The sequence below is a fragment of the Drosophila ananassae genome, chromosome 2L (assembly GCF_017639315.1).
Source record: "Drosophila ananassae strain 14024-0371.13 chromosome 2L, ASM1763931v2, whole genome shotgun sequence".
NCBI classification, from domain to species: domain Eukaryota; kingdom Metazoa; phylum Arthropoda; class Insecta; order Diptera; family Drosophilidae; genus Drosophila; species Drosophila ananassae.
Genome location: NC_057927.1, coordinates 13,124,791 through 13,151,780, shown reverse-complemented (window position 1 = coordinate 13,151,780; position 26,990 = coordinate 13,124,791). Strand labels below are relative to the sequence as shown.

Genomic DNA, 26,990 nt, shown 5'->3' with positions numbered 1-26,990 from the left:
TTGGTTGGCCAAAATTGTATTATTTTATTTTATTAACAAAATTTATGCAAATCCCTTAAGCAAAACAGTTCCTACAATTGAATGGCAGGTAAAGTTTAAAGTCAGCATGAAGGAAACTTGCAATCTCCCGTCAAAACAAACTCCAACCCAAGGCGGTTTTTTTAGGGACTGAGCGATGAATGTTTGCTTTATCGATGCCTTGCTTTATCGATGCCTGGCCTGCAAACAGCTTCTGTATCCATCTATGTGGAGGAATACCTTGAGGAGCAAACAAAGGCCTGAACACAAAGCCAAAGCACTCAAACAGAGCACGGGGCATGCTTCACTGCCCCATTTGATTCTTAGTCGAGGAGTCGTTCGCATGTGGACTTTGCACATAAATTCCTTAAAGGATTCTTTGAGATGCTATTTTTAAAGGCCCCCGAATGGAGTTTGTTTTGGTCCTTGCTCAATGAAATCAGAAAGTTTTGTAATTTATGCTGTCTAACCTGTTTGTTCATACTTTCCATTTTCTGGTACAATTATAACCTACCTGGCTCTTACCAGGGCCCATAGATTATAGCCACATTTATGCAAATTGTTCGTGTATACATAGTATTTCATGGCAAACTTTCACGGCAAATTGGCCAAAACAAGGTGCATGCTGAAAACGAAATTGTTTTCCTAGGACGCCTTGGAATTTTATCGAAAATTAAATTCAATTTGATTAATTAAGCCAGCAAAATGAATCTTGGCAAGCGCCTGGTTGGAACTTCCGATATCTTGTTTAGGTTAATAGCCAAACTTTGGCTCCGAAGCAGTCTACGTTATCTGACGGTGATGGCCTCGTCCTGGTGCGCTCGTCCCGGCCCTTCCTGTCTGTTCGTTTTATGGGCTTGGCGGCATGGTGGGGGCCCTGAAACTTTAGCCCCAAGTTAATGCGTTTTATCAATTGATTTCCATCAAATAAAACACTTTCTTGTAGCGGAAAGTGAAGCAAATAAATTGGATTTCTGGGGGAGTTGCTTAGTTAGTCGGAAGAGGGGAATCTCTGGTCTAGGCATAAATTAGTTGCCAGCCAACTCATTTCGTGTTTGTCTATTTTATGTGGCCGCATGAGGGAGTAATCAAACGGAATGTGTTCTCTGTACACACACCAACACTCCCATCAATTCCAGAGTCCTTTCAAGTTATGCTCGGTACTCGGCAGTCGGCTTGAGCCTTTAATTCAGTTAACGGAAATGCCTCGAGCATTCCGGCTTTTAATTTGGCCTTTGTAGCCAAAGCTATTCCTTTATGCTGCAACTCTTTTTATCGCACTTACCTTCTTTTTTTCGGAGGCGACTTTGTTGCGCTGCGAGTACTTCCGCTTAATTAAAACCACGCTGTCCGTTTCACCCTTCAAGAGGCTCCATCCACGAGGGGTTTCGTGGGAAGTACCGCCCTTTAAGATACCATGTAAATAAAACTCTCTTTGTTTTTAGCACAGAAAACGTTTAACTCGAGGATCGTATATTCGTATATAATATGTATACATTATGTTTGGTAGGCAAGGACTCGTTTTATTGCATTTAACATGTATTTTTGTGACACAAATAGGTAGTGGGTATGCATATCCATCAGAACAACATTAACATTTAGTATTTACTATTTACGAGTTTTTGTTTTTGTTTCAACTTTTTTTTGTTTTTAGCACTGGGTAATGTTTTATTTGCGTTTAGCAACGATTTGGTTTCAGCTTAGTGTTAAAAACCAGATATACATATAATATTTTATTACGGAAGTTTAAAGGTACAACTCTCAAATGCCAGCGTTATCCTAGCTAGACTTTCATTCTATATACAATACACAGTTCGCCTCGTCCTTTTGGCAATTTTAGCTAAAAGTATAAATCGATACAGGGCAGGATGCACCTTCTGTCTGATTCTATGTACAAATTTTTTGGCTTCAAAGCCAAATCCTCAAGCAATCACATCGCTTCCCACATCCTTTCATTTCAAAGGATTGTTTCTGTTTTCTGTTGACTGCCAGTTAAAGGAGACTTTTCTATCTTCGAAGTAGGAATAAGTTCTTACACTGAGGAAAAACAGTGTTCGAAAATATATAACATTGGTTAGAAACTATTTAACGTTAGAAGGATACAGTGTTGATTGAAAACTACAGCACTAATTGAAGTAAACCTCTTTCCTCAGCTTGAAACTTATTCCTTGGACTTCGGTGATATTCGTCTAGACCCTGGCATCGCTGTACTCCACCCGGACCATGCGTCTTGGTCGCCGCGCCGACGGAAGAAGTGTTCCGCCTCCCAGACCGCGCAGCGCCAGCAGCTCCCGTGGCTACAACTGCGTCCGCTTTGACCCGCCGCCTCCTCCGGTGCCCCCCACGGAAGCTGAGGTGGAGGCATCGCCGGTGGTCTCCACGTAGGAGTAGCAGGCCGTTTCCATGACCAGCGGATGGCAAATCTCGTAGACGGGAACCTTTAGACTCGTCTTCCGTAACCCACCCAAGCTACTCTGAGAGCTCGAGCTGGGCCCGAACGAACGTCACCTAGGATCGTTGCTCATCTCAGAGTGGTGTAGTTCGCTCTCGTCCCCGAAACTGTGGGCCGCTGCACTGGGAGTAATGCTGGGTGTCCTGGCCCGGATTCGGATGGCGGACATGTCAGAGCCGCGACGGGAACTCTTTAAGGAGACCGACTGCCGCGAACAGAAGCAGCGACAGATTATCCTCTTGAAGGCGAAGCGAAAGTCCTTGGAAAAGAGGGCGTAGATCATGGGATTCACCGCCGAATTGCAGTAGCCCAGCCAGAAGAGCACCGAGAAGAGCAGTGGGTCGATGCAGTCCTGACAGAATGGCCGAATGATGTACATCGTGAAAAAGGGACACCAGCAGAAGATGAACATTCCTACGATGATGGCCAGAGTTTTCGCCGCTTTGGTCTCCATCCGGAAGCGCTTCACCTGGGCCTTGATGTTTCGCCGGCCCATCTTCTTGTTAGCCGGCCTGAGACCGGATCCCCCGCCACCACCGCCTCCCTCACTGGTGTTGCTCTGCCGCCTGGCCAGTTCCGGCAAGGCCTTCCCCACCTGCAGGTAGCAGGAACTGGCTCCGCCGTGATGCTGCTGCTGTCGATAGAGATGCGATTCGGTGGACTCGCGTCCATTGCCTCCGTTATAGTGTACGGCAAATAGGGCGTTTCCGGAAGGTCGACGCTCGTGGCGCTCATCTCCGTGTCCGGCCAACTCGCTGATGTTTTCGCTGGATGGGTAGGAGACGGAGATCTTGATTTTGTCGTGGTGGTGCAGCCGCCGGGTGGCGTACTTGGAGAGCCTTTCCGGCGAAGGGGTTCCCAGCGTGGTGGTGGTGCTCTGAGTGCTGCCATTGCTGTGCATCGAGTCCTGCTGATTGGATCCGCGTCCTCTGTGAATGCGCAGCGTCAGGCGTTGCTCTTCGAATCGGGACCCAATGCCCTTGGATCCTAAGAGTTGGGAGGAAAAAATTCAAATATTAGTGTTTATTATCTATCAGTAGCAGTAGGGTCTAACTGGTCTTGTCATCCTAATATCCTTCATGTCCGAATAGCCTTCATAAGTAATAGGCAACCCACCTAGGATAAAATACAAAAGATTCGGGTGTAAAGTCCTCGCCCTATAAACTAAACCAATACAAGGGAAATTAAAAGTCCAGTGTGTAGTTAATTGCTTGTTATTTTCTGTAGTATGTTTCTGTATCGTGGAACATCACTTATACGCCCTGGTGCACGCAACGCACGCACTCAGAATCCACTGCCTACTTCTCGGCGCTGGCCCTCTGCCAGCCTGCCTGCACTTTAGCAAATTAAACGCGTAATTATGCAAATGTTTCGCCATAAACGCGACAAGCACTCGGTGTTGTCGTATTCCTCCCCGTTACATACATTTTTTTTGGCCCTGTTCCCCTTCCGGACGCGCCAAGAAGTGTAGTCGCCTTTAAGCCGTCTTCAAAGCGAACTTTATTTCATTAACACACACATTTGCATAATCCTTGTTCATTCCTGAGCCCTCTCTCTCTCTGCTAGCATATGCTCAGTGCCTCCAGTTGCTTTGCATTTATTACTCATACGCACGTTTAACTGCTGAATACATTTTCATTACTCGACCCGCGACGAGTAATGAATAATCGGCATCGTAATGCAATATTTTACTTCTGCCATTACCGAGGCTGTTGCTTTTTGCCAGAGAGTCGTATTAAATGCTGGCTTATTGCTGAGCCGGGCTTTAATGCATTGCTTGGTAAAAGAATTTAATATTGGCTCTACATGAGAGTGGCCAGAAATGTGGAATTCTGATATTCAAGTGGTCAGAACAACTTTTTTTGAAGCTTCTTTAAATAAATCGTCTAAAGACCGAGAAGAGATCTATGTAGGATTCCTATAATTTCTTAAAATAGAGAGCTTAAAGGATAGAAATTTCGTGAATCATTTAAGGCATGTCTACATCTGAGATTAAAGTAAAGTCCTTCCTAAAAAAAAAACAAATAAAAACTGAAAAGTGAGGTTCTACTGTCCAGGTAATTGTGATTAGACAATTTGGAATGCTGCCAATGTCCTTGCCAATTTTTGTCTTCATGGTCGGCACTTGTTTTTGGCACTGATTGCTTCTTGTTTGTTTAAGGTTACTTGTTGTTTGTTGTTTGATTTAAGTTTTATTGAAAATGCAACCGACTTACACAGCTGCTATACTCACATACATATACATTCATTTATATAATTCTGGTTTTTACTAATGCCGCCTAATACATTTACATTTTTTACACACAACAATGTAAACTGAAAACAACTGGCTTACGTATCTAGATTGTGTATCTCATAGTGATCTGTATCGGTATCTGTATCTCATATATGGTAAGTATAAGTAGTTTAGCATAGCCTTAGATCTAAGGTAAATACATGAAAATTATTGCCATACAGTTACAACGTCGTTCAATGCGAATACTGACAGTTTTTCTCTTGATACTTGAGGAGGGGGCTGGTAGCGGTGCTTTAAAATCAAACGTATCAAAAAGCGGAAATGCACTGTCCCCTAGAGGACGCGACCCTTGCAGAAACCTCCCCGTCGGATGCGTCGTCCCGACCCCGAACCGGATTCAACGACTTCGCCCTCCTGCGGCAGGGAGGCGGTGCGTTGCAACGGACCCGGCTCGTAGCTGCCGATTAGTCAGCTAAAGTCCACGCCGTCGCCGTCGTCCGAGCAGCCGGATATGGTCTTGTGGAATGTGGCCGGCGCCATCAGAGCCCGGGCGGCTATCATCTGGAAATTCTCCGAGGCCCGGAATCCGCTGCGGGTGCACACACACCGGCACACGATGCGCTTGAAGGCTATCCGGAACTCGTGGGAGAACAGGGCATAGATCACCGGATTGATGGCCGAGTTGCAGTAGCCCAGCCAGAAGAGCACCGAGAACACCGTCGGCTGGATGCAGTGGTCGCAGAAGGCCCGAATCAAGTACATCGTGAAGAATGGCAGCCAGCACACTATGAATCCGCCCACGATGATGGCCAGGGTCTTCGCCGCCTTGGTCTCCATGCGGAAGCGCTTCACCTGGATCTTGGCGCTGCGTTTTCCGGCCCGCTTCTTGGCCGCCAGCGATGTGGTCGAGTGGCCCGTTTCCAGGTCGTTGGCTCCCGACTGGTTGGCTGCGTCCAGGTTAAAGGTGGTCTCTCCAATGTCGAAGAGACTCGTCTTGAAGGAGGCTCTCCGGCCGCCGTTGGCGCTGCTAATGACCGCGTAGTGGGGTGTGTGCGGGGCCTGGGCATGGCTCGAGTCCAGGACGTTCTCGGACGAGGGAAACGAGACCTTAATGGCCACCTTTTCGTGCCGCTGCCGGCAGACCCGCATCGAGGTTGCTCGCTTGGGGGTGCCGCTCTGCTGGTGATCCTCTCCGGAGGTGGCCAGCCCCCCGCTAGCGACCGTGGTGCCTCCTCCGCCCCCGTTGCTGTTCATGCTCAGGGTCGAGGACATGGAGTGAACGGAGAGCGGGGTGCGCTGGGGCGTAGAACAGGGGCGTCCACGGTGGATGCGCAGGATCAGCTGGGACTCGTCGACGCGGTTGTTGCCCGACTCGCGGGGACTGCCTGCAATAAGTGGTTGGGAGGAATAGTTTCAGCTTTCGCGGCTGCAACTCTGGTGGCCCAACTCTGGTTAAGATCGGTGGGGATTGCGAGTGTGGAAAACATGTATGTAGACATTCAGCTTGTATAGTACATGGACATGTGGTTAGATGGACGACTTGTGGCTTACTTCGAATTTGACTTTGAACTGTTCTTGTTTTGAGGTGAGTAAGTTAGATACATTCGTTAAAAATCGGATGCAAGAAACAATTCTTCTTGATTAGGGTAAAAAAATATGCTGACTTCACACACTTCGCTGAGAGCGAAGGACTAACTACGAACTGTTACATTCAGATTGGAAAAAGGTGGAATAAACTTACAAGTAATATAATAAAATGTATTTCTACGTTCGCAAGTACAAATATATTATTTATAGAGAGAGAAAAAGGGACTCATTCCATTATAAAAATCTAGTACGATAAAAAAAAGTACAAATATTTGAAATAGATCGAATGATTAATTAATTTTCATTTGTTTTTTATTTTTTTTTTTTTGGTTTACTAAATCTAGAAACAGGGGACTTGGGTTTTATACATATTATATAGATATTTATATTTTTGGGGTAACAAATTTTGTTGTGTCTGTATGGTAACTGCCTAAGAACGGTTTTATTTTCCCAATTTTCTATTAGTTATTCAATGGGGAAGAGGTCCAATGGGGAACTGGGGTTATGTGGGTCGCAAATGACGTTGAAATGGTGGAAGAAGTGCCGTCTTCTGTCCTGACAATTTTCAGTAAATTAATTGTATCAATCGATTTCCTAGAATTGGTTACAATCGAGTATAAATGGACTACTTGTATGTAATTATTTTCCCTGTTTATTTTCTAGACCGACAGTCGTTATTTTCCCATGTGTTGCCAGACAAATATCGAATGTATTGCGTCAGCGAATCCAACTTTCCCCCGGAATTATCTTAATTTAAGGCGAAAAGAAAAACATTTTCATTTGCATAAACCATATTAAGCCCATCGAGAGCAATATTGTTTGCCAGAAGGAAAGACAAACAGAAGGCCCGGCATATACTGGGAACTGTAAATAAAAAAGGGTACACTATTGATTTTTTCGCCTCGGATGCCCCCGAAAAATGAAAGTTAAACAAACAATTTGAATACAAATATATAAGGAAAATATCCTAATGTATGTAAATAAGAAGAAATAAAGCAAGAAAATATTATGAAAGATATGGGAGAGCCTGCGGATATTTCTGTTTCAGCGGCGTTCTTATTCAAATAAATGGGCGCGTGTAACTTTTGTTTGTTGGGATCCACTAAGGATAATCCCGCCTCCCATATCTCATATGGAGTCCTACACCCTCGTGGTGGCACATTTGTGGTGGTGGTGCAATTCATTTGCAATTTACGCGTTCGGTCGCCACATTTTTGTGGGCTTTTAATTGAAAGGCATTTAATCGTGATTAAATAGCTTGGTGGCGAGGCAATTGGCCTCCAAAGTGACATCATTCGTGGACATGCATGCGGGTAATTGTTGACCTTTGAACGGTGACCGACTGGTCGTCCGGTGGCCTCATGGCCTGGTCGGGACAGGAGACAAGTGGCTCCAAGTCAAGAGCAAGACTGCCAGCGGCAGCTCTCTCACAAAAGTTTGCTCTTGACACAGGGCCAGGGCCACCGCACGATTTTCAAAAATTTCTAAAGCCCCCCAACAATAACAGAGAAAGTCCACATCTACGTCCACCTCTACACACATTCTCCCGAGGTGGTCTCTGCCGTGAACCTCGGCCAAGTTTTGAACTTGAAACTTGATTACCTTCAAAAGCCACTAAAAAGACGCGTGGGCACGGGCTCTACCTCCCAAAAAAATAAAAAAAAAAAAATAAGGAAAAAAAGTAGATTGTAGACAAAAAGCATCAGCACTACCCGCATTGTGTCACGGGGCGTTTTCAGGCTTTTTGCACGCACATGCAAGTGGCCCATATATGCGGAGAACTATAACGAACTTGGCCATAAGTTTGTATGTGACTATATATATAGACAAAGCATATTTCAAGGCTGCCATTCGCCGTAGGGGTGTGTGGGTGTGGGCCTGAGTGTGGGTGTGTGCGCTCCTGGCAAATCTGAGCTTTGTGCTCAAAATGGCGCCAACTAACGACACAACGGTGGCAAAACAAAAACAACTGCCAAGGCAACTGGCCAGGAATGTCAACGGCAGAATTAAACCTTAAGCTTCTGGCACGAAATGCATTCTTCTTTTAGAAGAGGATTCAATATGGAAACTGCGACTGTTTTTAAAGTACCTTAATTCTCTTAGAGCAGAGCATTGATTTCCACTCAACTTGGCTATTGATTATTGGGACGAAGTCAGTCGGTCAGCTCGGAAGTCAGTTTTGGCCGGAAGTTGGCTCGGTAGTTGGCCCGTTTCGGGGCCTGGGCAACTGCAGATTATCAGCCGAATGCGTGCCCTGGGTTAGCTAAAATATGGATATATGAATATTCCGGCACTGGGTGCCCAATGAGCTGATCACGCGGAAGAAAGTGCGCTGCGTCCCTGGCCGAGTAATGGGCCACATGCGAGTATATTAAAATAAACACCCAATGCCATTGCCTGTTTAATGCGACCTCTCGAACTTCAAACGGAATCTGTTCCAGGGGATTATCACTCCAGTCACTCCAGAGACTCGGGAATTGGTAGTTGAATCATCGAGGCCTAAAATGACAAAACCCAAGAAAACACAAATTTGCAAAGACAGCAAACAAGGCGCCACAAGGAATCTAGGAGTTCCCATTTTTTGCCTGGCCCTGGTCGTGGCCTCTTTCATGTTTTCTGGCCTGCTCTAATGGCAAAATCCCTCTTATTTAATCCCGGCCGCCTTTTTATCTAAGCCGATTTGTTTGATGTGCTTCCTCAGCGTTCATCGATTTTCTGTTTTTTGCCCATCACGGAAAATAATGCTAATTATGATGCGTGACTTCTTCAGCGCGGCATGTGACTGATATAATGTTTTGATAATTTCAAAAAATGAATATGATCTTTAAGGATTTTAAAGAGATTTTAGGGAGATTGGGTTTTCAGGGCGGAGATTATTCACAAATTTTGTTTGGGGGGACCTTGTTCATCACACTATGTGTGTATCGCTTATATGGGTAAACTAAACTAATTAGAATTAATTAGGACTTTTCTGATGCTAATTTGTAGTGACATTCATTTGAGTAATTCTATGGGGGATTTTAATTACAAGGAATTAGAGTTAGTCTGTTTTGTACAGAGTTTAAAAGTTTTTGATTAGGGGGCTGGATGGTTGACTTACATTAAATCTGGATCTGTTATTTTCACTCACTATGTGTATATGTATTACTTTTATATTTTATATTTTGTATTACTCATTTCCAGGTTATTTATCGTGTTTATTTATGTGCAGAACACAAAAACAGAATGCCGACAATAAATGTATGGTATGTATGGTATGTTGGTTGGCTTACATGTGCGGAGGTTTATGAGTAGTTATTTATGAATGTAAATTTAGTTGTCTATTTTTTGTTGCCGCTGCTGTCGATTTATACAGTTCCTCATACAAGTATTTGCTTAGCTCAGTCGAGGGACAAACACGTACGGGGCGAATTGTTATTTACTTCTCCGACAATTTATTCATATCAGAAAGGGACTAACAAGGGACTAGCAAGGACAAGGACTGAGGCAGGGTACAAGGACAAGGACAAGGGCCAGGACAATAACGAGGTGGCTTGGCTGGGCTTGGATTTGCCCTGGTGAGGGTGTCTTATATGTTCGGTGTAAGTCTGTACACTTTTCGGTAATCAAATGAAATAAAAAGGGACAAACGGGACGTCACACTATTGACTACACGTTGAGAGATTTGTAAACTGGTTTAGCAATCGATACCAAAGCTTGAATAAAATGAACTAAGCTACGTGATTACTTTCCAACAAGTATATATTATATGTGTGTATGTTGGTTGGCAGCGACGGATGAGTATCAAAACCATACTGTTAGCTACGCACAAGTTAGGACAAATTGTGGGTGACAAGGTTCAAACATATCGTGTCCAAATGAGTGGTTGGATTGTGTGACTTTCTCGGTTAACTACGGATGTGGAACTGCAGAACTTACCCTTGGTGGTCTTGAAGCCCTGGTTGATGGCCCTGGTGGTGCGCACGGCTGCCCTGTAGATCCGCCAGTAGAAGAACAGCATCACGAACATGGGTATGTAGAAGGAGCCCAGGGCCGAGTACAGGACATACCCGCGATCGTTCGTTAGTTCGCACTTCCAGGGGCAGCTGCCGGACATCGTTTGTGGTTTGTTGTGCGGCGGCGAGTTCAACAGATCGTAGTCCATTTCCGTTTCGGTTTCGGGGCTAGTGATGGGTGAGAATGTCGAAGTGGTTGTCGTGGTGGAGCCAATGGCTGCGATATGAATCTCCGCAGAGCCATCAATTGGTGCGAAGTCGGGATCGTAGGGATTGTAGGCGTTGCCATGCGGCAACTGCGGCGGCGGCGGGGGCGAGGTGCCCTCCACCTGTTCCTTAATGCTATCTAACTCTAGTTGACCATCCTCCGTGCTGGACATCGTGGTGGCGTAGAAAAGCGTATAGTTTCCCCTCGAATAGGTCGGCTGAACGACGGCCTGGAATGATAAACACCGAAAGTGGTATCACCGGATGACACTTGATATCACGAGGACCCCATTAAAATTCCGTTCGCGTGTCCTCCCACCTTCACTTGTTCACTTGGCTAAAAAGCCAATAAAGATGCAACTTAAAGGGGCTATATTGCCAGAGATATTCGCCGACGTGTTGAGCATAAATATTACCGAAAAGGTGGCATTAACAAAAAGCCAAAAGCCCTGGACCCCGGACTCTGATCCAGATCCACGGCGGCAGCTGTATGTGCCGGCATGTTGGGTCTTCGCATCCTTTTCCGCCGGGCTGCAGCCAAATCGAAATTGAATCGCGCCAAGTGGAAATATGGCAGCGTAATAATAATCGATAATTCCGAGTTTCAATACGTTGGCTGCCTTACGGGCTTACAGGAAACGAGCTGAATGCCAGGCATTCAAACGTGGCCCATTCAGTTGCACTCAGCCGGGCTGCAGTCGTGAATTGAATGACGGGGCAAGCCCTATCGATGCCACTATCCGGTAGATACAATTTACAATGTGAAGTGCCGCATAGCTGCTGGAACTGGCGCCTGGAATCATTACACTGAAGAGCAACATTCTTTGCAATAAACTGCCTCCGGGGGCTGACTATTCCTGCTATTCTGTCTGATCTGATTACCCGCAAGTCCCAAGCCATAAATCGTTCGGCTCTTCATGTATAACACTTCATTATCATCATCTTCTCCCGAAAACCTTGAAAAATGTCTGTGTTTGGTGGTGAAATTAGAACTGAAGGCATGCTCCGTGTACCATGTCCCAACAAAAGGGACAAACCTCGTGTCTTGTTTTACGGTAATTTTGGCACAAATGACTCAGTTGGACAAAAGTTTGGAGCCCACGAAAACGGTGTCAATGACAGTGGGTAGTGGGCAGAAAACCAAGAGCTTAGCCAGACAGTTTGCGGCTCGAAAACACACACAACTCCGGCCCTTTTGTTCTTTATGAGGCTTGAGGTCGGAGCGTGCTAAAAACAGTTAACCGACTTTCAATTTTGTTGGCAGAGACAAACCGCACTTCCTCCGGCCGTTTATCGCACCCAGTGCCGGCCATTGCCGGTGCCATTGGTCAGTTGTGTCCTGGACACTTACCTTTTGATCCTTCCAGCCGACTAGCGGCGGAAAGCAAATAACAAATGAGAGAACCCAAATGCCGGCGATTAAGGACTTGGCCTTCTTAGTGGACATGATGCTTGGGTAGGTGACGGGCCGGGTGACCGCCACATAGCGATCCAGGGATATGGCGCAAAGGTTCAGGATCGATGCCGTGCACATCCAAACGTCGACGGCCAGCCAAATGCGGCACCATACATCGCCAAATATCCAGACCTGCAAAATGACCTCAATGAGGTTATAATGAGAGGAGAATGACTGAATTATAATTACCTTAAAGACCTCCCAGGTGGCCGAGAAGGGGAGCACCGCCAGACCCACCAACAAGTCGGCCACCGCCAAGTTGACAATGAAGAAGTTCGTCACACTCCGCAGCTTGTTGGAACAGAAGACGGCGGCGATGACGAGACAATTGCCGCCAATGACCAGGACGTTGATAAACTCGAGTATGGCCAGGGAGATCAGGTTGGCTGGTTCCGTCCATTTCACAGATTTGATGAGATCCTCGCACTCTGTCTCATTCATGGCGGTACTTTTGAGATGGGTGTGTATCCTTGTTCACCACCTGCCGATGCCAAAAATAAGAAGCATTAGCCGGGTCGTCTGATTGCCCGCCTAATTGCCCGCCACAGCCCGGGTATGGCGTGCCTAATTAATTTATAAAAAGACTGGTATATAAATACACAAATAATGAACAATGTTGTGGCAAAAGTGGGGAAACCGAAATGAGAATGAAATGAAAATGTGCGTGGGCTGCCAATTGCCAAAGGCTTTGCCCCAGCTCTTAGGTAACAATGAAGATTCCTAGAAACTTGTTTATGCAAATTGGAGAGGTTCATGAGGAAAAATGATTCAGAAAGGGATCTTTAAGAGGGAATATTTCAAAAGTTGAGTAATCTAGTGCCCTAATTAGAGGCAGAGAAGTCTTTAAAATTATTCCAAAAATGAGTAACCTAATGCCCCAAGCATATTTTCTTAATTAATTTGCTTAACCAGAAGAAGGAGATTGAGCCTTCAAGCCATTGAGAAATAATCCAAGTCTGACCTGGACGAGTAATGGGAAATAAAGTGCTGGCGGAAACATAACTACTGCCAGCGTGGTTCAACTCGGAAGTGGAGGAGGAGAGCCGTGGCACATAAGCCACTTGGTATTCAGTTGCAGTTGCACATTGCAATTTAATTGCCTTAATTAATTGCGGTCGTTTATAGTTAATGTGTGTGTATGAGTGCGCGAGTGTGGGTCTGGTGAGTAAATCTTTGAATGAATTGGCATGCATTTCAATTATTACGCGACACAATAGAGAATGTTTATTGATTTAAAGAGGAGTCACTGGCCATTATATTATATCACGATGATCGATAAACTCACAATGTCAGCTAAACAAGCAATCAACTGCCATAAAGCGAGTCCATTGCCTCATCCAATATCCGCGCCCGCTTTGGTTACTAATCGATATTTGAAATTATTTTTGACTTTAATGGCTCGGCCGCCTGCCAGGCACGCACCTTCTGCTTCCAAAAACCTAAATAGCTTCCACCTTCTTGGCCTGCTCGGCTTTTGCTTTGGAATATTGGGGTAATTGCCAGTTATGAAGTATTCACATCACGCAACAAATCGATTATAATATATATTTGCTTAAAGACTCTGCATATAATAAACTCTGGATCTATACGCGATTCGCAAAGTTCTTTCTAGCTGGGGAACTGGGAACACCTGGTCAGGTTTGCTGAATATTTTTTTTTTAAAAGTTCCTCTATTAGAAGCCTTAATAATTTAGAATGCGAAATGAAAAGGACGACACATGTCTCACAACCACAGAGTTTGAAAACAAACAAAATGACAAAGTCATTTGCCCGTGTAGTCTCGTATCGATTTCTAAATTATAGCTTCCAAATCATTGATTGGGGGTCAAGTTCAAGGCATTTGCACTTGACATGAAGTGCAGAATGCAAAATTTATCCAATATTGAGTGACTTGACTGGGCCGACTCTTTCTACGGTTAATCAAAGTGTGGCAGTGGCCGTGGCCGTGGCAGTGGCAGTGGCGGTGCCTGGAGATTGGCAGCAATGTGGTGTATCACACAATAATGCCAATCAGGATGGGGAGTGCGTGTACGAGGGCCGCATAAATTACTCACATGACACATCACAAACAAAGTGCAAAGGCCACGAGGAGCCCAGTTCCGTTTGTTAAGTTTAAAAGCATTTTCGCTCCAGGGCACCGGTCTCTCTCTCTCCAACTTGGCTTGGATGGCATTTTCCGCGCGCACAAAATTTGCATGCCGAAATTTGCTTTGTGGCAGCTAATAATGAGGAGCGCCCCAAATTGAGTTGCACGCCGAATTTCGCCGACATTAAATTGCCGAGTGTAATAAATAATTGGCATTTAAACCGAGTTGTAAAAGCTTTTCACTCGCCGCCTACGCCCACGCTGCGTATGCTCGATTTTGTTTACTCTGGCTAATACCCTTATGGCCGTGGAGTTTGGTTGGAAACTTTTCCGGGCACGTTTCGCCCTTCAAGATTCAACGGGAACAAATTAATGTAATATTTTATAAAAAAAATGGTGAAATCTTTTTCGAAGAAAAATGCTTCTCTTCCAGCAGTTGTTTAATTTTCATGCTTAGCCTAGGGAAGAGTATAATAAGATGGCGAGGCTTTCTTTGATATGCCATTACGCATACGCCTAGTTGACGATGACATAAAGAGCGAAATGTTAAATGTGTGCGACCCACGGGCTTGAAGCCAATTAAATTTAATTACAGCAGCATTAAAAAGTTTACAGAGTCCTTTGCAAGAAATTAAATTGTCAAAAGGCGTAAAAAAGTTCCCGTAAAATATATTTATGAATTCGCAATGACTCTTTTTTTAAGTCTATCTCGAGGGACTCATTTTTCAAGCCATTATATTGCATATTCCATTGAATTAATTATAGGTTCATTTTAATTAAAAATATTGTTTAAAATTCATTTGTCGCAAAGTAAACGCAGTGACAAAGTAAAAATATGAAAATGCACTTCACCTTGCCTCGAAAACGACTTTTAAATGCAATTTTTGTGGCACACAGAAAAGAAGGAAATAAAAAGCCTGAGGGGAGAAAAATATATTTTCCAACATTATTTCTAAAAAGAAAATTTAATGTCAGAGCCAGACTTTCTGATTTCTTAATAATAATTTTTGTGTATCGGAAATGTAAAGTTTCTGAGAGCTGCCTTTTCCTTTGAATTTTGTGCAAAATAGAAAATAGTTATTTTCAATCTTTGAATTGCTAAAAATTTAATTATATATTAAAACTTTGATGTAATAATTGCATCTGCTTGATAAACCTTTCCCGGAAACGTTTTCGCACCAATAAGCTTACTGGGCCGCAAAATGGTTGTACAAAAACCAGTTAGCACCAATTAGCCGGGCCCGTAGTTTTGGGCGCCAAATGAGTTGGATTAAAACGCGGAATTTTCCAACAGTTTCCCAGTGGCCCAGTGGGGCGGCAGAGGACAGCAGGACCGGAAAACGGACCATTAAACACGACCACAGAAGCAACTCCCACGCAGATAAAACAGTTTTGCGGCCTGTTGATTTCTGCCAACTGCAATGGCCCGTCGGCACTTCCCGCAAAAACTTTTAATTTAATTTCGATAATTGCGCGCGAGTAGAGCTGAAAGCATAGAGGATGTTCACCAAATAGAGGCTAGCGAAATAGAGGCCTTAAAGTCAAAGCTTTATAGAGTTTAAAATACAGGCACGAAAGAGCCTCTTAGCCAGCCTTGGCTAAAACAATGGCATGGCTAAAAATCAAATGCAAATGACAGATGTTCTCGGGCTTTGTCTAAACGACGAGATTGTTGAAGCCTCAAAAGTGTTTGTGCCTTCTGGGCTGAATAGCCTGGAATTTATTATGAAAATGACTCCAAGTAATTAAAATTTAATTAATGGCTTAGCTGGCTGATAATGTTAAGTAGTTGGGCCATTAACAGATACCCACATTTTCACTTTGCTCCTCGGAGTTTTACGACTTAGGGGCTGCTCTGCCGGAGACACATAAAAGTGACAGAGTTCCTGATCTCTCATGCAGATTTATTCAGCGGGTTTATTGCCGCCCACACTTGAGGACTTGGGGAATCATCAGCTCTATATGCTAACCAAACATCTACAAGATAATCAATGTCGGGCGCATACACTCGTGCATATCCCACATCAGTGTGTCAAAGTTGATTGCAACATTCTCCTTGGACAGGGGACATGTGAGTATTTGCCTTTGGCGAAATGTGCTACTGACATCTGCTGTGTCCCGAATCTAGGACGTGCCTACAACTGTCACAGGCAGTGCAACTTCTGCCTTTTCACTGCAGGACTCTTCTGCAGTTCTTGCCTTCCCGGTTCCGGTTCCTAGCCCAAGGGAGTCCCGGAGGGAGTCCAAACTCCTGCCTCGTGGCAGGACGTGCGTGCCACTATGCCACTGTGTACCACAGCGGAAACGCGCAGCGGAAATAATAACAGGAAATGTTGCCAACTAAATTTTTAACACACAGCACAACTTCTACAACGAGCTTGACTAATTGTGCACGACATGCATTCCATTCCTCACGAGTCCTTTGAGTAAATAGAGTCGCAGGCAAATTGTTTGATTGATTGCTCTTTTTTTTGTTCTCGGCTGTCGGGGGAATCGGGAAATTCTACGCATTTCGACCAAGAATGTTAGTGTTTAAGGCACTTGTTCCAACTCTTTAAGGAAAATATGAGTTTAGTTTATTTCTTTCAGCTTTATTTACAGCAAAAGTGAAATAATCCTACAGGACAAAAATAGAATGTATTTTTAGGAGAACTAAGTCATAACCAAAGACCTAATTTTAATAAAGCTCTTGCCATGGCATCCCCCAACCTATCCACTTACCAATATCAGCAGTTTGTTGGGCAATTTTAACCATGAATTACAGTTTGTTCGTTGCTGTTGCTTTACGGCCATGTTGTTGAAGTGGCAGCCAGTGTTGATGCTGTGGTTGCTGTGATACCGTTACCAATACCGATATTAATACCGCTGACGATAGAGATGCCGATGCCGCCACTTCCGATGCCGCTTCAGTGGAACCGTGCGCGTCTCGGGGGCCCCGGCACCTGGGAACTGCCTCCATCCAGACCCCGAACAGCAAATCGGTGGGGCACTCACTCGCTCTCTCTGTGTTCCTGCGGGGGTCAGTGTCAATATGCCACACGTTTGCCTGGCTGCCTGTTGACAGTGCCACGAATAGTCAAATCGAGACCCTCAATATTATGTTTACTGTTTGCAGTGCTGTTTGCACGTGTCGCGGTTTACATTTTAAACAAGCTCTCGGCTGTCAATTATTTGTGCATTCCCGACAAACTGAAAGGAATAACAAGAAATGGATTCAGTTAGGACATTTATGGATCACGTGGCGTTTACGCAATTTTCGCCATTGAGTGGCAGCTTGTCAGTTTATAGATTTTGTAGAACACAAGAATAATAGCTCAAGAAGAATACTGTGTGCTTTCAAAGTTGTGGCAGCCACTTGGATAACAATCAATAAATCCAATCGCTTTTCTCCGAAATGTCTCCAGATTGCATTGTTAGCTGACAAAAGCTATCAGAATTTGCTAATTGCCTCACCGGAAAGTTATGCCGGAGTGGATGGCGAACTTTTCACGGCCCGACTTTGTTGGGAAAAGTTGCGCAGAAAATAAATAAATAAGTAAGTTGTTGGCAAGTAACTGACAAATAACTCGATTTTGATTGAGAGACTCTGCAGTCTTGCCACCGAATGGCAGGCAAAACTTCCATTATCCCCGAGGCACATCCTACCTGATAGCCATTCTCTTCAATTTATTCATTTGGATGTGCGCCACTCTCATTTCACAGACTGTCACTTTTCCCCGACAGAGTCCAACGGACAGGAAGAGATTTTCCAGATGCCCTTCCAGGAGCCAGAAGGACTCCAGGTGCGAGTCCGATTCTCTGAAAATTAAATGTCAAACTGCGTGGCCACAACTGTGAAAAGATGAGAAATTGCATTTTCACAGGTAATTTGCATTTGCTGCCATCTTCTGCTCTTCCAGCTCAAATACCCAAAGGCACACAATGGCAAATCCAAATCGGAGTCGAAGAGCCCGCCATAAGATAGGCGAGTATGAAAATAAAATCGATAGGTAATCAATGTTTAATAACTTGACCGAGGTGGCGGCTGAATCGCAGCGGCTGCCAGCGTTGCAAAGTCGTGGGTGGGACGCTCCTAGCGCGTTCACGCATATTTAATGGGAATATTATAATAAGGCCACGTTCCCGAAATATCACCAAATCACTCCTCTGGTCAAGCAGTTGGATATATACTTCTGTATCTACAATACATCCCTCACCCGATTCCAGTGCGTCATTTAAATTTTCTGCGCGTTTTGGCCCAAGAAGGTCAAATCATTGTCAGGGCCTGCCTATTCGGCCCGAAGTTCGCTAATAACCATAATTCGTATTTAATGACATTCAGCATTCGCTCGGCCTATTCGGGGCTAATTTTTATTCATTTTGACGGCCAGGACACACCCAGGATCCATCTGGAGTGGACACCTATTAAGAAATAACGTTCATATCGACCCTCTTACGACTGCCAGACACGACAGCATTGATTCATTTTTAAGCCACATCCCTCCCATTAAGCCGTGTGATTAAATAGCACAAAAATGTCAATATTTAAGTTAACAAGCGTTTGCATAATAAGTTCCCTTCTTCGTTCTTCATTTGTACCTGTGCACACGTTAAATTAAATCAAGTTTCCGGCTTGGGGAGCTCAAAGTGTGCATACTGCATGTCATGAGCAGAGCAAACTTTTATCCCTTTAGCCGCTTCTGGAAAATTAGAGGTAAAAGCGTTTATCATAGTTTGCTGGTCGGGCTGTGCCAACTAATTAGTTGTCTGCCAAATGCGTCAGAAGGGCGCACCACAGTCATGAAAGGCTTAATTTCTCCAGCGGGATTAGTTTGTATAGGATTCCCGGAAAGCATAAGCTCTAAAGTGCCACTAATTTGAGCAACCAGATATGAAAACCTGACTATTGATAAGTGTTGCAACTTCTAAATAATCCTCTTGATAGACGCTACGCGAAAATCCCAAAAACTTTTATAATGAGTGCGGTATAAGAGCATCCACATGCGTCATAATCCAAGCCAAAAACATGTCGAAATCAGTCGACTGAAAAAAGATAGAGATTCAGGGCCACTTAAGTGTCATTACATTTGCTTTTCTGGGCCTCGCATTTCTCTTTTTTTTTTGCCTCATTTTTTATACAAATTGTGATTCTTTTAAGGTAAAAACTTGCAACTTGTTTACCCAATCCGTGTATGCAAAATAGGATTACTGTTGAGTATATTTTAACGTATTTATTTGTGGCCTGTCATATCCGCTGAAAATAATTGAAATTCTTTAAAGGGATATCGTGTTTGTTGATTTTCCAAGTAATTGTGTTTGAAATGCTTTATGGTAGCGGATTATATTAATATTCCGGGAATTAAAATGAATCTGCTATCAGAAATAATCTATTTTTGGAATGTAATCACATCTGCATATAATATTTTCATCTTTTTTAATGAAAAAAGTGTTTATTATGACATGTTCTCAGGCAGAAGGGCTTTAAACTGCTCCGGTAGTAAAAGTTATAGAGAAAGATTTCGTTTTACACATTTTATTTAATTTTGTGCCATTTTAAAGGGTTTTACGAGGCAGGACTACTCCAACTATGGCCACTGTGTGTCTGTGAATTTAATGGCTTTCATGCTTATTGCCGTCCTGAATGCAGACACCGAATACGCACACATCCACTTGGGTTTAGCAACAAAAGGTTTTATGTGCCAGGCACAACGAAAAAATATAAAAATCTACACTAACATAAGCCAGGCAAACCCCTTTTCCTCCTCCATCCCAAATCCCGGCCAGAAGCAAGCCCCATCCTAGCCCAAACATGTCAGGCGTCAGGCGTTGTCTTGTCTTCGCCTTTACATACAAAATTGACTGTGAAAACGCTTTGGGCACTTTGGCTTTCTGTTTGCAGACACTCTCGCTGGAATCGTCCTGCCGTATGTGAGCTGGATATACAATAGTATATTTCGCCTTTCATGCCTGCGTCTGACTATCTCGGCTACTGTCGCATTATGTTCGCTTCTGCACATTTGAATTCTCCTCGTTTTTTATGTAGCCTTTGCATTCAACTTTTTTGCTTTTTTGTTCGGCCAAATAATTCGTGTTGGTCGCAAAATAATTTTCATGGCTGAAAGGCAAACTTTCACGGCCCGAAAACTACTTGAATGAACTGAAAAGCCCCAAGAGTGCCACATTTCGCCACGCTTGATCAATTAACTAATGAATGTCACAATCGTGAATGCATGAACAGTTGCACAGAGAGTCTATGTTTGGGCTTGGAATGGAGGTTGTGGTGGAGGGAGAGTTTTGGCCAACACGCACGTAATGGCACACAAAGCCAACTGCAAATTAGATTAATTAGCTATCCACACACCCATCCAGGAAACAAATTCGATATTCAATTCATTCAATTCCCCCATTGTCAACACCGAACGGGGGTTAAAGTTTACTCCGGTCTAATATGGCATCGAAACAAATTGATTTTTGGCCAAGAATGAGAACAAGAGTCTGGCCCTGGCAGCCAACGGATGGAAAACTGACAGTCGGATCTGCCAAGAGTGCATAGCCTGGGTTGTGTTGCCGATTCGGGCTGCCAATCAAAATGACAAAACAATTGAAATCGAATCCATAAATTGTATTTCTTTTACATATCCGAGGAGTCGGGGACCCCGACATATATGTATTCCATTTTGCATTCATTGCAGTCGAGCAATCGAGCAATCGAGCAATCGAGCAATCGCAAATACAATTTTATTATCGTCTGGTTTGGTTCACAATCAGTACTATTCTGGCATGGAATGGGGCGTCGGAATCCCAAACATGGCTCGTGTCTGGCTTTTCGCTCGAATGTCAGATGAGAGGGAATAAAAATAGCAGGGCCAACGAAATAAACTGGCTTGTGGAGGCATGGAGGTGTGCAATTAATTCAAAAGTGTCTGGCGAAGAAAGTTGCAGTCATTAATTAGCATTTCCCTCGGCCAACTTTCTTGCCCAGAAACTTTTTTTGCGAGAACCTTCAGTTCATGGCACGTCTCATTGGAAAAGGAACAAAAAACCGGGCCTGAGAATTGAAGGACTTGAGAGCTGGTGAGCTCCAGAGTCGGAGAGCAGAAGAACCGGAGAACCGTAGAGCCCGAGGTCCTGGAGTAAAGCTCATTTCCGTTTTATATTTAAACACTTGGGGGCTAAAATGTTTGCTCTACTATTTCCACGCAGTGCAAAATCATCATAAAAGGCAGGGAATGAAAAAATAAATAGCCTAGCCCCGCCGGGAGAGTGGAGTGGCCTCTCCGGTCGATGGACCATAAAGGAAGGCATCCGTCGTGGAGGTGGGAAACGCTTAGCAAGTGGATTTTTAAATTAGTTTGTCGACTCCTCGCATCGCCGCCTCGCCTTGTTGCCATCCTCGTTGGCAGTTCTACAGATAAAAGCCAAAGCCTAAGATGGCAAGGCCAAGCGTCCTTTTTTTAGCAAATGGACTTGCTAGCGTTTCCTTTGCTCACGGCTCTCCGCTCTCGGCGTCGACATTTTCGTGCTTTTCGTGCTTATTTAAATGAATTAGGTGATTTTTCAAGAGCTAAGCCCGCCACGAGCAGTGAACTCATTTCCGTTCCAGTCACCACACCATCGCCATCGCCCTCGCCCTGGCCCAGCTCCCAGCTCCCTTCATGCTTCATTTGGCTTTCACTTTGTGGCTGCATTGCAATGAGCTGTTAATTTGCAGGCCACTGCTTGTCAATCAAAACTTTTACGAGATCTCGCCATGGAGAGTTTGATTGCCATCCACCTAAGCAACAAAACTTAATCATTGCCCTGAAGGAGCCCCGCAAAATAATAAAAACAACAGAAGACAAGAAAAAAAAGCATTGCCAAAGATGAACATTTTGATGGAGGCGTCATAAAAAGTGCTCGCTGAGTGTTAAACACATTAAGCAGATACTTTCCATTCAAAGAGTCTCGCACGCTCTTACACACTTTTTATTTGCCTTTATTTTCTTTTCTTATTTTTGGCAGGGTGTCGGTCCACACGTCGTATACGCAATATCGTGTGTCTGCCATTGTTTTCTTGTCGTTACATGGGCCTCGTTGCGCATACGACGCGTGTGCCAGCAGGTAGCGAGGTGAGAACTTCGCAATAAAGCTGGAGCAAGCAAGGAGGTACAAAAATAGGGGCAGGACTCCGAAAACAAAAGGCAAAAACAAAAAAGAACAGCCAAAAATGAAAGTGGAAGTGAAAGTGAAAGGGTTGCTCCTCCATATTGCCCCGCACGTCCCATTTTATTGCCGAGTTATTGTTATTTAATGCCAAGTTTAATGCCAACACAGTGGCAGCAAACACCTAAAACAATTTCATGCCCGCCCCATTAATATATTTCAACTGGTTTGGTTTGTTATTTTTTTTTTTTCAAGGTACGTGTGGGCTTGCCCCCTTGCTTGTCCCATCCCTTCCATCGAAACCATATGATTGTGCTTGTGTTTTCCTTTTGTTTGTAAAGTTAAGCTCTCCCCTGACCCAAGTGGCAAGTAATTTGCTTAGCTCTGCTCTGCTCTGCTCTGCTTGTTGCACAATTCTATGTTGACGCTCTTTTGTGTTCGACAGGGCGAAAGAATCTCGGGTTTCGATGGCTTATGCACGTAGGTTGGCATTGTTATTTTCTCTGGACAAGGAAGCAATTTGAATGCCTTCACAGAGTACTGCACAAAAGCCAGAATTATGTTAGGCTTGGATTTCCAACCACGCGCCTAGAAAGGCGTCGAAGGAATTTTTGCCCAAACGTGATTACCTCATATTAGAGAAGAATAGTAGGCAGTTGTTTTAACATTTTTGCTTTACCTTTCAAGCTTTTCTATTACTAATACTATTTATAATAAATTTTTTTATTTTAAGCTTTTCGATTACTCATCTAATACTATTTAGAAACTGTCTTGAAATGGAAATTAACAACAGTTTCACATTTTTAACTGTGACGGATTACAAGTTGAGGTTTTGAAGCTATTATTTATATTGAATTGTTAAGTTTAGAGGGTCTATTAGCTGGACTATTTGTTATATGATCTAACAAAGTGGTTTTCATATAAATATTATTGAAATTCAAATTATCTTTCTTTTTTTAATAAAATTAGTTCAGTAGTTCTACCATTTTTAAGGGAAAAGAGAAAACTTTCCACCCAGATATGTTATCAGCTAAGCCTTAAGCTGCGGTAATGAATGTCAGGGAATCGTGACTGCAGTCACATATAATAGTAAATAGTAACTCAACTTGAGTGTCGCCAAATAACAGTCAAGGGTCTGCTGTATTTCTCAATTTAAGTTAGAATGAATTAGGATAGATTTAAAAAGCTAATTTATTGCTACATTTGCCTCGGCGCATTTCCGTCCTGACAGTCTGGCCCTCCTGCCAACCCATCTGTCCACATTATTGGGCCGTTTCTCGGCCTTTGTCGGGGAGCCTGTCAAAACAACTTCCATTGTTTGGCCCCGTTTCACCTGTCAACTGGCCTTTGTGTCTGCAAAGCTTCACACTATCCCGTAAAGGTCCGGGCCGGGCTGGGCCTGGCCGGTCTGGCATAAAAAGGGAAGATGGCCCGAACTCTCTGGCCAAGTACTTCAGTGTCCATTGTCAACAAGCCAACCAATTTAGTTAATTAGGCTACCGAAAGTGAATAAACAAAATCTGTAACCGAATGCGAAGGGGCACGTGCTAAGCTCCGTGTGAAAAAAATATATATAAAAATATAACAAACGAAGGCAGAAACCCGCAAAAATGCACAAAACACTTGACGAATTTTTCCGTTTTGCTTCGTAATTTGTATGCCACGCGCCTCCCCTGGCCCCTTCTGGCTAATTACGTCGTCGCCTTCATGGATGTTGATATGGGTTTGTAATTAACAGAGTCTCCGGATTTATAGCCCTTTCCGTTTGGCAATAAAGCTTGCTTTCAATAGCTAAACCAGGGCTTGGGGGTGTCCCCTCAAATCGATCCAGGAATGTCAGGAAATGATTCGGTTTCTATTTTTAGGGTTTCTTTGAGTTTCTTTAGAAAACTTTAAGACTTGACACTTCCACTGAACTATAGGATAATTAATTGTTAAATTATTCAAGTTTTTTAAAGAGATTGCTTGGAATGAACTCCCAAATGAACTCTAAAATGAACTCACAAATGAACTCTCAAATGAACCACATGATCTCCCATAACTTAGCTCCTTTTTGGTAAGAATATTCAATCTAGTTTTTAGTTTCTAACCAAAAATTTAAAAGCTGATCATATTTAAATAAAGCATTTAGCTCCAGCAGACTCACCTGCATAAATCATCGCAACGTCGATTGTGAGTTGAGTTTTCTGGGCGAGATTAGCAAGCCCGTCGCCGAATGGCTTGGAAAATCGGTCAAGTTTTTGCCGCAATTGTCGCTAGTTTTTATTTTTGTTTTTTGTATTTATTTATTTATTTTTGTGTTTTTTGTATTTTGTTTTCGATGCACTTGCAGGCGTGATAACCGGCTCGCCGGATTGCAATAATTTTTGTGGGCCTCCCCACTTGTTGCCGCGGGCTGTGTTCGTCGCTCCCGCTCCCGTTCTCGCTCTCTTCTGGCCAATTAATTTGTTGCCATGCGTTGAGTAATTGCACGCATTTTGGCCAAAATCTCCATACTGTGGAGTAGTCTGTTCGGAGGCCTGTTGATCTTTTCGATTGGGCGTTGCTAAGCCGGGCTTGCAAAATTAATAGTTTGTTTGCGCTAGAATTTGATTGAAATATGTTTTATTTGTCGATGGCATATGATTTGGCAACAAAATGTGAGCTGGCAATTTGTGGCAAAACAATTATTTGCTGTCATTGCATGGCATTGCAAAGCACACACAATAACCGACTAAATCCCTGCTAAAATTGAGAATTGCCAAAGAAATTGAATTGTGTCTGGCTGACATCATGTTTTTCGGATGCTTCTATAAACAGATATGTTTACTTTTGCATATGTCCGCTCTGACAGCAGAACAATTATGAAAATTGCAGTTTGTCAAAGCTGTGTATTTTTGCTATTTGTCTTTGACAGACCAGAGAATGGTTTCCTAATGAGGGAAATTACAAAATTGCAAAAAAAATAAAAAATAGAACAAAAGCCAGAGAATTTCCCTAGCCAGAGGGCCTTAGAAAACACTATAAAATCACATAAAACACATTCACACTCGTCTCATCTTGCAGCCACGAATTCATAATGAAATGCACTCGCGTTTTCTGTTTTTTGTTGCGAACAATATTATTTGCACTAAGTAGCTGTTTTTGTTTCATTTATTGTGCTTTTTTTGTGTATTTTTGGCTTAGAGCACGTAGCCGTGTAGAGCGCCAGTTTTGAATATCAGTGATGAAATTTTGTCATGCGAGAAGTACTTTAACTGCTCGGGTTTCGGGTTGCTCTGGGTAATCCTTTCAATCGGCGCAAGGACTCAACAGGAACTGAAAGTGCATTCGGAAAATGGCGGAAACAGCTGCTGTTGCTACTCCCGGCGATCACGACGACACACCTTCGTACTCACTCGCACTTGCACTTTCTATCATCATCATCATCACACACACACACTGTCTCATACTCCCACTCTGATTTACCGTTATGCTTAGCTGGCGCCGTCGGCAAGTACCGTTACGTGCGCCTTGGAACCTCGACCGACGCGGCAGAATTTTCAAAACGAATTGGCAACCAAAAGCGCCAACAGTTGGCTCACAGGCCCCCCCGAGAACAGTGGCAATAGAACAGCCGGAACAGTGGCATTCAGAACATGGGGACAGTCGCCACACCGGAACACAGCTCAGAAATGGAAGCAGAGCACTTTTTTGTATCGGAAGCAACAGTGGAAAATCGCATGCGATTTCTCATACTTAATGGCAAATCTGATTAATTATAAGCTTTTGATTCCCTTAATCTGCATTTGCCTGCAGCCAACGGCATGAGGGCTTGAGAAATTCTCTTTGAGTGGCGACGTTCTTTGCTTGTTAACCTTTTTGGGGAGAGAGACAGTCAGCCAGTCAGTCAGTTGGCCAAATAAAAGAAACCACGCATAATAAATTGGTAAATTCGTGTCGGAAAAGGATGGCCGTCTGAAAAAGGACACTCAGACTTCCACCCACACACATACATATAAATGTACATAGTATGGCCCTTTTTTGATGGGGCATCCGCTCATCCTTATTCTGATTATCCTATCCGTTGATTTTTCTTGCAATTTCATTTTATGACAAAGTTCGAGAAACTTCAATTTGGCAAATTTCGATTCCCGCCTCCCTAGGAGCTTGGAAGCCTAGGACCTGGTAGGCGGTGGTGATTGCTTTTAACCATTTTATCCCATTTTTTTTTAAGTTTTGGCTTAGTGAATACTCGATTGGCAACTCATTATGGGCTTCTGAACAAGGACGGGTATTGGGTATTGGGCATGGAGGCGGTCAATTGCCATGCAAGAGCTGTTTCGGCCATTACTCACTTGATTTCTGTTCGCTTAATCGACTCACCGCCCACACCCTCGTCCATACCCATGCCCCGCCAAGCCATGCCCTTTTATCTTGTTGACCTTTGCCCTGTTTTGGGCTAGCACTGTAATAATGATAAATGAAAAGAGACCGCCCCGGGGCCACGCCTCCCTCTTGGCCGGCATGTATGCGCTGGCCCCTAATTAGGATAAACAGATGTTGCCCAAAAATTAATTACATATCACGAGCACATGAACACATCCCCACCCTTGGTCCCTTGGATCACCAGCACATTCCCTCACATCCTGCCATTAACTGTCTGTGGCAAACCGCCGGGGCTCTGATGGAACGGGAACTGAATCTGAATTTGAATCTGCTGCTGCCAATTCACGTCAGGCAATAAATCTTGCTAGGATGCCAGTTTGCCAGGTAAAGGACACTTGGCTTTCGGTGTCCGCAGTACATGAATCTGCATACCTAACCACGTAAATCCACTTGGACGCGGTGGGATTGTCTTCGTCGGGTTGTTG

General features: G+C 43.9%; 1 protein-coding gene across 2 annotated transcripts; it reads right to left on the bottom strand.

Annotated features, from left to right (window-relative positions):
• Positions 1 to 1,464: 1,464 nt before the first annotated feature.
• On the bottom strand, positions 1,465 to 25,688 carry LOC6501096 (octopamine receptor Oamb). 2 transcript variants are annotated; one of them, XM_032453446.2, is made up of 7 exons: positions 25,606 to 25,688; positions 24,305 to 24,739; positions 16,759 to 17,226; positions 12,141 to 12,432; positions 11,847 to 12,083; positions 10,212 to 10,725; positions 1,465 to 3,457 (listed from the first exon to the last, which is right to left on the bottom strand). In XM_032453446.2, the coding sequence occupies exons 4-7, from the start codon at positions 12,390 to 12,392 to the stop codon at positions 2,523 to 2,525; spliced, it is 1,938 nt and encodes a 645-aa protein (XP_032309337.1). In that variant the 5' UTR covers positions 12,393 to 12,432; positions 16,759 to 17,226; positions 24,305 to 24,739; positions 25,606 to 25,688; the 3' UTR covers positions 1,465 to 2,522. The 2 variants fall into 2 exon arrangements, with proteins under 2 accessions (XP_032309337.1, XP_001954544.3); XM_001954508.3 differs by lacking the exon at positions 1,465 to 3,457 and adding an exon at positions 4,643 to 6,091.
• Between the last annotated feature and the right edge of the window lie 1,302 nt (positions 25,689 to 26,990).

Excerpts from the sequence above, each read along its gene's own strand:
- LOC6501096 (XM_032453446.2), bottom strand. The coding sequence starts at position 12,392 with ATGAATGAGACAGAGTGCGAGGATCTCATCAAATCTGTGAAATGGACG. Across the intron at positions 12,084-12,140 it reads CCACCTGGGAGGTCTTTAAG|GTCTGGATATTTGGCGATGT; the intron begins GTAATTATAATT and ends GTCATTTTGCAG. Across the intron at positions 10,726-11,846 it reads TCGGCTGGAAGGATCAAAAG|GCCGTCGTTCAGCCGACCTA; the intron begins GTAAGTGTCCAG and ends TTATCATTCCAG.